The sequence below is a fragment of the Schistocerca americana genome, chromosome 2 (assembly GCF_021461395.2).
Source record: "Schistocerca americana isolate TAMUIC-IGC-003095 chromosome 2, iqSchAmer2.1, whole genome shotgun sequence".
In the NCBI taxonomy this organism is placed as follows: Eukaryota; Metazoa; Arthropoda; class Insecta; order Orthoptera; family Acrididae; genus Schistocerca; species Schistocerca americana.
Window position 1 is genome coordinate 697,976,624 of NC_060120.1, and position 12,620 is coordinate 697,989,243.

Consider the following 12,620-nt stretch of genomic DNA (forward strand, 5'->3'; position numbering starts at 1 on the left):
GAGCATAGTTTGAGACACCGTATATGATGTAGTTCATCAAACACGGATCAGGGGAAAAAAAGTAGCGTGATTTAAAGTTTCACTACAACTTTCTTGTCTCTCTGTCAGAACATGCTAATCTTAAAAACTATTCGAAGGTTTTTTATGGGGTTTTCACTGGTAACCTCAGCGTAGCCACGGGCACCGTTTAGACTATATTTAGTCACAATGTGAACACAAAAAAGGTATTCATACACCCTATAAAAATGTAGGCATATATGTTACACATCTCCTCCGAAACCACTGGACAGATTTCAACCAAACTTGGTTCACATAAAGAATCGATGGGGGGTTATTCATCCAGTATATGAGAACGAGCACTTAGTGACTTGCAACAAACTTAACACACAGTTTCTTATCTTTGCAGCCTCCATAAAATGACGACAGGAAAAATGTTTATTGCTTACTGCATTTTTGCTGTTCATTTTCGCTTCAGACATTAAGTTTTTTTGCTAACTACTTTACAATTATGTATATCTCTGCACGACACATTATTCAGAATACGTGGTCTGTTCAGAAAATTCTGGAACCTTCGTAATTTCGCGCCAATGGTGGTTTGGAGCGAAATGTGGTTGGCATCCCTGCACACGCCTTTTTTATTGTTGATGTAGGTTTTTTGTGATTTCCCTAAATTACTTTTGGCAAGTACCGAGAAGGTTTCATGAGTGTGCCATAGCTGATTCCTTTCACATCTCTCCCTAACTAAGACATGTTATGACTAGATCTATTATATGTTAGTTTAGTCACTCCGTGACTGAGTCTTCTGGCAATACAGGGATGCAAACTACTGTTTCTTAATGGAGGATCTCGCCCATCTCGATCCTGCAATCTGTAGGAGATGTGTAGTGTGTGCTATTTACCTTATTAACAAGAACTAATTAGGCAAAGTACCATAACTTGAATAAAAATGTTTTCTCTGTTGATATGCTGCTGATTATCACAGCACAGATTATTGGACTTCTTTATACGAGCTATACATAACCTTCCATTCCACCAGAAGAAAAATGACGAAAGTCTTACACCACTCACAGGCAGTACAATTATTCATATAGGTTGCAAAAATACTCTACTGAAACATTTGATAGTAGTTATATGTTTGGAATATTCTACTCTGCTGTCTTTATTTATTATGTTCATATTTACGTTATGTTATCAATTTAGGAGTTGTGTAACTTCGCTCTCAGAGATCCGTGTGGTCAACCAACAGTAGAGTACATTGAGCAGCTCAAATAGTGTAATGCAATTTTGTCAAATTAAGACACAGTCGAAGACCGCGGGCGTTATACGAAATTAACAGTTAATGACATACAGCAATTGGTTTTAGGTTACTTTACCATTCCCGGTTTCAAATTTATACAATCCATCATCGGGCAGCTTTCATGCTTTTGTCAACATATATGATACAGTGATGTACTGGTGAGTTGCCTTAGGATAAACAATAATTCACAGTTACAAACATGCAATAAAGATCTTTATTACACATTTGAAACTGTGAAATTCACCAGTAAATCAGTGCATCTTATATTTTGATGAAAATGTGAAAGCCATCTGATGATAACTGTATAATTCGAAATCGGTAATGGTACTTTCTGAATAAAGTAACCTAAAACCAATTTGTGGCTGACTGCTGTACACCGTCAGCAACTTATTTCTATCAAATAGCATACAAATAGAAGGTCCACTGTGTAAGCCAACTTTAGAAGTTGATGCTCCAGGAAGCTCTATTAACAACACGATTACTCTGGTGCTGTTAGCTCACCAATTTTATCATGTAGATGGACAAGCATTTACAGATGTTCAGTGCCATATCAACATGTGAACCTTCATACAATCGCAAGTGTCCAGAAATCTAATCAGTCTCACCAAGCGCTAACCCCCAAAAATTTGACATAAGTACTAAGTTAATATCACTGAACAGATATAAATAGTGAAAAGAAAACAAAGAACTGACCACTGAACTTCAGATAGGTATCTGAGAAACATGCAGCAGGAATATAATGGCCAATGACCAACACAGAATTCTGGGAAACTAAAAATGATTGACCAGTAGAGAGGCAGATGAAAAGAGAATGTGCTGATAGACTGCATGTACCCCAAGTCAAATTGTGGAATCATTAGTGTAGCACACCTTTGACTGGAGCTCACACAATATGAAGAAAAAAGAAAGGCCTCACATCACTCACTGTCTGTGGATGGAGAATGAGATATACCAAGGTGGAAACATAATGGCGGGAACCAATGGCCATGGTGACTCTACTCCGGGAACTGAAGATTCCAATGATCATGTAATTCTCTGAATACCAAATATTATTATTATATGACATTTTCTCAGATGTAGAAATAATTTACACATAATGCTGTATAATGATAATGATTTTAAAATAGCTATGTGATGTATGTTCACAGGGGTTGCCCCTGGAGCTGATTGACCATCGCTCTCGGCTGCAATTCAAGGCGGTCTCACAGGAGCTGTCCGGTGTCTATCAGTGCACAGCCAGCAATGGTGTGGGTGACCCAGCCAGTGCTGACATCCACCTCACGATTCTCTGTAAGCCCTGGCACTTAAGCTATATCAGTGCATGAACCTCACTTTGTTCCCTGAAACTGTCAGCCACAGTAAATTGAAAGAAACATAATATATACTGCTCTAAGTTGCTATCTCTACACCAAAATGTGTAGTGGAGACTCTTGTATCTCTAACAGAAGTTCTCTCCACTCGCCCTCCCCCCCCCCCCCCCCTCCTCCCGCCCCCCCCCCTTCTCTCTCTCTCTGTCCTAAAGATGTTGGCAGTGTGATTCAAGAATAGAAGGCCGCTTACTGCCATGATATCCAATCCTGTATGAGATCCCTAGTGACACTGATCACGGAATTTCCCAATCAGCTTGTCCATTTCATCAACTCATGGAGCCTCTCCTTGGTGTCACCTTCCTTCCACTTTCCATGGTATAACCATCTTCTGCAGTGTCCCTATTCTGTATGTAATGAGTGGAAACTACCCCAGATTCATAAGCAATTGATAAACTTGTTCTTTGCCTGCAGTTACCCCAAAAGCTATTACTGCTGCATTTCATCCACAATATTCACAGAACGCTTGGATTTGCACAGTTTTACAGAGCTTTTATTTTATCCTTGTTGGGCTTTTGCACAGTCCATTATCTATTATAGTACATACAAATGAAAGATAAATGCTTGAGTTTAGCGTTCAGTTTTAAATATGCCCTACGGTCTTCCTCCAAGAATCCTCTAATGTTGGAAAAGAGAGATTCTAGGAACAGTTATAGATCAAATTGAATTCTGGTAATTATCTCAAATATAATTTGGTGTTCATAATTTCATTGTTGCTTTCCAGACCACACTTTCTGCTCACATGTGATCTGCCACATGATGTAAACCTCTCTGTGCTATTGTATGTGATGAACATGTCTGTGAACTTTATGTGTTCTTGGTTGGATTGAATACCAGTACAGAAAATAATTTTCACCATCAGAATTCAGCTCAACACCCATCTTGTATGTTAAATTTGAGAATTCATCCACAGCTGACATCCTTGACAATAATTAGTGCGTGGGTGTTGGCCTGGGCTGATAACTTCTGAGTTGCTTTTAGAAATGAGAAGATTATGGTGAGGAGATTATGGTGAGGTGCTGCGTTTAACCAGATCCCCTACTTTCCTTACATTACCCTAATTCACCTCTTTAATTCAAACCTGACGTACCCTTCATGCATTACTTACTTACACACAGCACAAGAACTCAAGTGACCAATCATACAACAAGATCAGCTTAAGTCATCGACAGGCTAGTTCAGAGACTTGCCAATAAAGCAATAACACAAACTTTGTCAACTGATCCAGTATTCAGGTACATCACGCTGATCATTGTACACTAGTGATCAAAAGTATGCAGACACCTAGTAGCGTACAATAACGTGAAATGCATCTACCCTCTGCCTTTATGGCAGTTTCAACTCTGTTGGGGACACTTTCAGTGAGATGTCTGAATGCCTATGGAGAGATAGTAGTAGCCCATTCTTCCACAAGAGCAGAAACCAAAGACGGTAGTGATGTTGGACGCTGGGGTCTGGAGTAAAGTCTATGTCCTAATGCATCACAGAGATGTTCCATTGGGTTCTCATCAGGACTCTGGGCAAGCCAGAGCAGTTCAGGACTGTTATTGTCCACAAACGATTGCCTCACAAATGCTGTTTCATAACAGGGTGTGTTGTCATGCTGTTACAAACAATCATTGTCTCTGAACTGTTCCTCTACTGTACACTGGACCAATGCTATAAAATGGGTTAATATCCTTCTGCATTTAGCTTTTCCTTAAGAGCAATAAGGGGATCACACCCTAACCACAAGAAACACTCCTAACTCTAGCACCACCTCCTCCTTACTACACATAATGGTGGGCAATCTTCTCCAACGATTTGTCAAACCCAAACCTTCCATCTCATCGCCACAGCACACAGTGCAATTCATCACTCCAAATCACTCATTCCCAGTCATACACTGTCCAGTGGCATCAGTTCTACACCACCTCATGTGTTGTTTAGCACTGATTGCAGAAATGTTTGGCTTATGAGGCGTTGCTCAACCATTGTACTTGACTCCTTTCAACCCCCAGCAATAGTCATTGTGCTAGCTGAACTGCTGGTAGGACTTTAGAACTCAGGAGTGATTCCTTTCACTAATTTCATGTTACTTTTTTCACTACCATCCTCCGTGATGCCCGACAGTCCCTCACTCCAACTACAAAATCATATCACCAACAGTTGACTTGTGCATGTTTAGAATGTTTGAAATGTCCCCAATGGATTTATTGCTCAAGTGACATTCAAGGAGCAGTTGACATTTGAAGTTACTGTGCTCTCCTGACCAATCCATTCTGCTGTTACTGCTTCTCTACTGACAACACAATACTCCTCACATCCTTTTATACTGATGGATCTGCTGTCACAATATCTAGTAGTCAGTTCCACATTACAAAGATGTGTCTGGATACTTTTGATCAGATAATGTATTTATGCGACAGGTTCATTACTGTTCCATTTATAGTGTGCACAAGTGAACTGTGTAAGAGGTAATTAACATATGTGAATTTCTACATAGCAGGACACTCAGATTCCAGAAGTTACTAGAATGATGTACCTACTGGTACACATCACCCACACTTGACAATGAGAATTATTTACAGTATTCATTATGAGAAAGATAAAGTACAGGATTTAAAAATGTGATTTAAGGGGCTCCGGAAAGGCTCAAAATCATGAAAAGTTCAATTTTTACTTTTTTGCATTTTCTGAATCTGCAGACTATTACCTTTTAATAGATATATAATTTATTCAATTCCGAAGACTACAACTATTTTTAAATTTTTTTTGAAATGTGTTCTACATGGGCGTGACCCACTGTGGCGCTGTTAAACTGCTGTCAAATGGTGTTATTATTAACGTCCGTGTTCATCAGGTACATTTTAGTGATGTGAGATAAAGTATGTGTTGTGGCCATGGAGGTATACCACCATGGTTGTGGCTAACCTGTGATGGTTCAATATATATCGCTGGTGTGATTGTCGATTGTTTCATGTTTATTTACTCTATCGTTATCTCGAAAATATTCGTAATTAATTCTGTTTCTTGAGTCTCTGTTTTGTTGAAGTATAATAATGAGTAAAAGTAAAGTTATTAGAAATCCTCCGAAGGCTTTTAAGAAAAGGAGAAATGTTGGAAAGGCAAAGGTATGTGTTATTACTGTAAACAATAAAGACGATAACCAAGTGAGTGAACCTAGCCTCTCAAGTACACCTGCCCATAGCCGTCAAAGTGGGAAAGAAAATACTTCACAGAAGAAGCTTGGTTCAATGAGTGAAAACTATGAATGTTTTATGGGCGAATCGGATGTGAATGAAATATTTGATATGTCGGTTTTCAAAGGAATTTTTTTCAAACTGTGTAAGATGTATTCATTGTAGTGAAGTTGGTCTGGAACTCTCCATAATAAAGCACGTAGGACTTGCTAGTGAAATACAACTGAAATGTGATAAGTGTTCATACATGACCACCTTTTGGAACAGTGTTGCAGTAACTGCAACTGAAGAAAATGGTAGCAAAATCTACGAACACAACAACAAGCGATGCTTACTTTAGACAAGGAACGCCTTCGGGCTGCAGACAGGGCTGTAAAGAGTCTAAAAATACAAGCAAGAGTAAACAGGAGGAAGAACAAGAGGAAGCTGGAGGAGGTGTTTGCAGAGGATGAAGATAATCCATCCTATGGACCTGGAATGCACTAAAAAGTTAATCCAATCTTTGTCGCTCGATTCCCAAAACTTTTATTTTCTCATACTAATTACATGTTTTCTAAGGATCTTCCAAACATATTTGTTTCAAACTTTCAGTAAATGTTACACAGTACCTTCTGCATAATTTAACACAGCCTTTTTCCAAAAAACTGTATATTTTTGAATATATAAATAAAAAATTGCAAAAAAATGTTGTGAATTTTCATTACAATTGAAAAAAAATCATCTTTAATAACTGAACTAAAATTTTGTAAAATCCCTGTGTTAAGTTGTAGCCCATATTCCAATAAATAATTTGTAAAAAGTTCAACTTCCTACCTCAAATACTTTGTGAGGAAAGATGTAATTTATAAGCGTTATTTTAACATTGCAAGTATAGGGCGTTCCGGAGCCCCTTAAAGAAGAAAATGTTTTATTACTAAAATCTAAAACATATCTTTTACAATCAATGGCATTTAAAAATCATCAGTGATTTTAAAAAAGCAAATTGACAGAAGCTGTAACTTCCAAGCCAAAACATTATTTTCTAAGGAACCTCCGTGTGTGTCGCATGTCACATCACATGGCACCAAACCTTTACAGATTACCTACACATTATGTCATATCCTTCTCACTTTTCACAATTCAGAATTTATCTGTGTAAAAGTACTACATTTTTTAACTGAATTGTTTCACTTTTCCATCTGATTCAAATTGCAGGCCATATTTCCTTTTCCTCCATCATGTTGCAGGGTTCTTCCCTCATTTACTAATTGAGCTTCAAAGTCTCCTCTTTGTTATTCTGCTTTTGATTACTGCGTGTTATATTTGGTGGTATTGGGTGTTATATAATGAACTTTGTTGATGTTGTAATGTGTCATTCTCATCAGGCCACTCCTCGCAGGAGCCAGCGGGTGTGACATATCAGCCTAGGCCCTTGTTCATTGACCATGCAATGTGACGGCTATAGTGATGGAGGCGGCTGGCTTCTGAAGGTTGAATAGAGGATCTCAGTCTGCACTTTGCCTTCAGCCTGTTTCACATTCTGCCTCCACTGTGTTTGCAGCAGCAGCAGCTTCAGTGTTGGGTTCCACACTTGGTTGAGCTTAAATCCATTGTTCTCTTGTTGGCTAGTCTCTTTTGAAGCCTGATTATAGTCTTGTATACACAGTCCCAAAAGAGGATGAACTTTCTGAAATTTTTGAATATCTCATTTTATGGCTCGTCTCTGGACAATGTTCAGCAGTCGCAACTTTGTTGGCTACTGGAGGTCAGTGTGCCATTTATGTCCAGTGCACCTTTCTCCAGTTGTGTGATGGTTTATTCTCCAAACATTTTGTGGATATTGCTGGTCAGCAATTTATTTGCTGTGGTCCTTCAGTATGTATACTGTTTATGCTTTGTCAATTCCCACACAAACTGCGTAGAGGGAGGTCTCTGGACTATATCTCCACAGTCTTTGATTCCATACAATGGCATTTAAAAGTTGCACTATGAGTGGGTTTCACATCATTCAGAAATCTCAAGCTAACAGATCTCATATGGACCAGCAATAATGATCATTTCTGTATTATTGTGTGCCTAGTCTGTAGTGTATAAAATCCATTCATTTACATGTAACCTTGGCATTGCAATTTTTACAGGAGTTATTAGTTGCCTCTTATCTCCAGCCTGTTCCAACTCCTCTGTCACTGTGCATATCACCTAATTTCCAGTATCCTCAGAACACTACAGAACACTTTCCATATGTAGGATATAGTATTTCTTGTTTCTCTTTCTGTATTTCAGACTGTACTGTAGGCCCACAACACAGTTACTTGATAATGACCATGTTAATGAAATGTACATTTCATATTCCATAACAAGAAAGTAAAATGTAAAGACACTATTGTAACTGAAATTAACCACTTCCTGACATGTAAGTGGAATTCTGCTTGGAGAAAGATGAAAAACTGCAAGAATGGAAACAGTTTCGAACTTTTATCTAACAAAACTGTAAACAGCCACTAATTATGTTCACTGTATAGCATTTGAAAAGGGCAATGATGATAATCAAAGCAAAACTGTTTTTGTAATCACATTGACACCTGAAGAAAACACTTTGCACAGACCCACCGAATGTCTCTGCTGAGCAGCCTTGGGTCCATGCCGCTCCTGGAGTCCGTGCTGAGTTGGCTTGCCTGGTGTCTGCAGACCCAGAAGCTAGGGTAAGAAACTCTGTCTCAGTTTTGAAGAATCGTATATGTATTTGAGATACTATTATAATGCTATAAAATTGTTGAGTTATTAAATATAAATTTTGTTTGAAGGTGATATGGCTGAAGGATGGAAAGCAGATTACCTCATATGGTCGATATCACAGCTCAGTACAAGGCCCTCGATACAGCTTAATCATTCGAAAGGTGGAAGCTGATGACTTGGGATTTTATAAGTGCAGGGCAAGTAATCAGCTTGGATCCAAGGAAGATACTGTACAATTATCAGGTAGTATTTCAGCCCACATCTAAATTTATATTACACAAGCTATCTTATGGATGATGATGAAGAGTAGGTGGGTAACTCCTATCAATGATATCCCATCCCCATATCACCACACCTCAGTAAAATTCCTTTTGCAAATGGTGCAAGGCAAGAAAGAGTGTCAGTAAGCTTTCATAGATGCTCCAGTTTGTGACCTTACCATCATACGGAAAGAACTAATATGCTATTTGAGTTTTCTTGGGATGAGTGCTCTTAGAATTTTATCAGCAAGCATCTCTGTGTTACACAAAGTTTCTCTGGTAGTGTCTGTCAACAGAATTGGTTGAGTTTCCCCATGATGATCTCATGCTTACTAAACAAACCATGAAAAAATGCACAGCTTTTCTTTGGAACTTCTCAATTAATCCTATCTCGTAAGAGTTCCACATTGATAGGCAACACTTTAGACTTGCTTGAAATAGGATTTTGTAAGCTATCTCCTTCACGGATGAATTACATTTTGTTAGGGTTCTTACAATAAACCATTTTGACAACTGTCATTTGTAAAACTTGATTTACAACATCGTCCCATCATTAACTGCTAAGGACACATATGTGACTGCTTGGTTTCCAGTTGTGTGATCAAAGTGTAATGGATCCCTCCAGTTATGAGTAATTACACATAACATCTATATTTTTTTATTTGTTTATGTTTAGGGTCAGCTATCGCTTCCAGCACCAGTCATCTTGACATTTCTTTTGTTCCACTAAAGTTTTCTGTTCACCCTTAAAATTGCATCCGCAAGGACAGCAAATAACCAGAATTTACTTATTCTACATATACAGTAAAATAAGAAGATACATGATTAAGTTTGTAGGTGATTCGGGGTTTTACAGCGTAGAAAATTTAGTACATACAGCTGCCACCTCTGGCAACAAAAATGACTCTAACCTGGCTGGACACCCAATCAAACTGAACATGTGTAATGGATATGGGTACTTCATTCCATGGTGCTTCACCTCTGTGTCAGAGTTCATCAATTGTAGTGGCAGCTGGTGAGTAGCATGTCAGTGCCTGTCCCTCAGAAAAGCATGACCATATGTTTTCTATCAGTTAGAGATCTGGAGAACATGCTAACCAGGCAATAATTGGATACCCTCTGTATTGAGGTAGGTGAGTACAGCATTATACTCTTGGAAGACAACATCACAGAGAGCTCAAAGATAGGAATCAGATGCTAACCTTAACATGTCATCAAAATTACCAACTACGTGAAGTAGAGGTGACGGTGTTGTCTACACATTCATTTCTCATACCTTTACACCAGCTGCTGGACCCATATGCAATCCAGAAACATTATTTCTCCTTGGAACCTTCACACTTGATATATCCATAGTGATTCTGTACGCAGAACTGGGATTTGTCTGAAAAGACAATTTGTTGTCACACCTGTTTCCAATGTTTGACACACCCTTGTTTGCTGACCTCTCCCTGCTTCTGCATCAAGAAAAGCCATGGCAATGGTGGTTGTGCTGACAGTTTGTGGTGCTCCAGACATTGCTAAAATGTTCTTGTGGATGTGTCATACTGCAAACTGACCCCTTTCCTTCGCAAAGATACATGATATAGCTGTAGTATATGGCTGAGTAGACAATGTGTCTGCCCTCTCCAGCCCTAGACATGTGGGACCATTAGAGCCTGTGTGAAGGGTGTATGGCTTCCTGAACCCATCAATTCCATATTTTTATGACAGTCATGGAATCCTGACTAACACAAGCAGCAACATCATGGAACGATAAACCACAGTCTTGATAGGTTGTGATCTGCCACTGTCAAATTCTGTCACATGCTGATAGCTATTGCTTCTTCTTACAAGAGCTATGACATGATGTTCCCACAAATAAACAACATAAAAATGTGATTTCTTAATGAGAAGCCCACTGCATGATCTTTCCACATATAGAGAATGTAGATGGTGTTACTGCTACCTGCTTTATGTGGTTGCACTGAAATATTAATCATTTACGTATCCAATCATTCAGATCAATTCTTGCCAATTTTACATTTATTGCTTGCTTGATCTTTATGATGTATAATAACAACATTCTCAAACTCATGGAGTTTCCGACATCCATCTGTCCATGTATGTACCACGAACTATAACAGTTCAATAACGTTCCCTTGAGGTACCTTCAAAGCTACTTTCACGTATGGTGATTTGCCTCAGTAAAGAATAATGTACTGAGCTCAGGGGGAGGTTTTCACAGTAATCATAAAAATAGTCCAATATGCCATAAGCTTCCATTTTCCACTGTGTGACTAGGCACAATTGCATCAAACGCTTTTCAGAAGTCAATGAACCCAACATTAGCCTGTATGTCATCATTTACTGCCTTGTAGATCTCATGGACAGGGTAAGATGAGTTTCAAATGATGAGAATCCATGTTTACTCCTACAGAGGAGATTGTTAAGTTCCAAAAAGAATACAATAGATTAACCTAAAATTTTCACTACTCTGCAACAAATTGGCCTTAGTAATATAGATATAAGCTGCACACATCTGACCACCAATACTTCTAGGTGACAAAAATGACATGCTGTTTTTCAATCCATTCAAAGACTTGTACTGTGAAGCACATACAGGGTGACAATTATTGAACTGCATGAAATAAAATCAGCATAACTGCTGAACAGTTTGCGTTAGGATATCCAAACTGCATGGTTGGCCACAGGGTATGATGGGAATTAGTACGCACATGCATGGTTCGGTTTAGCAACGAAGGCCACTTTCATTTGGATGGTTCATCAATAAGCAAAATGGGCGCATTTGGGAGACAGAAAATCTGCATTTCATGATGGAGACATCTTTTCACCCTCAACAGGTGACTATGTGGTGTGAAATGTCCAGCCATGGAATAATCAGTGTGATATTCCACGGTGACTACTGAATGGTAAATGAAGGTTTTGGCAGGTAATTTCATCCCCATTATCCAAAGTGACCCTGATTTAGACAAAATGTGGTTCATGCAAGATGTAGCTCAATCCCATTGAAGCAGAAGAATGGCCTGGAGGAGCACTTTGTAAACTGCATTCTTGCTCTGCAGAACCATGAGGCCTCTGGTATGGGCCTCGATTCGCCATCATATTCTCTGGATCTGAACACATGCGACTTCTTTTTTTGGAGCTATATTAAAGACAAAATGTATAGTAATAACCCTAAAACCATTGTTGAGCTGAAAACAGCTATTCAGGAGGTCATTGAGAGCACTGATGTTGTGACAATTCAGCAGATCATGTAGAATTTCACTATTCATCTGCGCCACATCATTGCCAATGATAGCTGGCATATAGAACATGTCATAACCTAAATCCGGATATCTGTATTGACATTGACATGTTGAATAAAGTGTGCACATCCCATAATTTGTAACTAATTTACGTTTTCTTTTTTTTCCATATAGTTCAATAACTATTATCCTGTAGCAGCTTCTATACAGGCAGTCTCCAGTTTACTCAGAGACAAAATGAATTCACTAAGCTGTTTAATAATCATAAATATGCAGTACAGCACATATGAAGAAATGAAACAGTGTGTATTGTGGTAAATAGCCCCATAAAACACTTTTAATGGAAATCAGTTCTGCCTGATTTGTGAAAAAGTATAGATCAATGATATGTATACAGGGTGCAGCGAAATTGCCACACTTGGGCTTCGCAGCACAACTCCTCACATGCCAGCAATAAAAAAAATGTCTCACAAAATTTCATCCAGCGAGTACATTGGGCAGAAAAGGACATTATAGAGTAGCAGTCTGGCAACATTGTAACCAAACCACAT

General features: G+C 38.7%; 1 protein-coding gene across 1 annotated transcript in view; it reads left to right on the top strand.

Annotated features, from left to right (window-relative positions):
* The window catches only part of LOC124594352 (limbic system-associated membrane protein-like), a 237,642-nt gene that overhangs the window by 189,176 nt on the left and 35,846 nt on the right, over window positions 1-12,620 (top strand). The window contains exons 6-8 of the mRNA XM_047132719.1: window positions 2,446-2,587; window positions 8,430-8,527; window positions 8,630-8,804. Coding sequence (XP_046988675.1) covers window positions 2,446-2,587; window positions 8,430-8,527; window positions 8,630-8,804 — 415 coding nt within the window. The remainder of the gene's footprint in view (window positions 1-2,445; window positions 2,588-8,429; window positions 8,528-8,629; window positions 8,805-12,620) is intronic.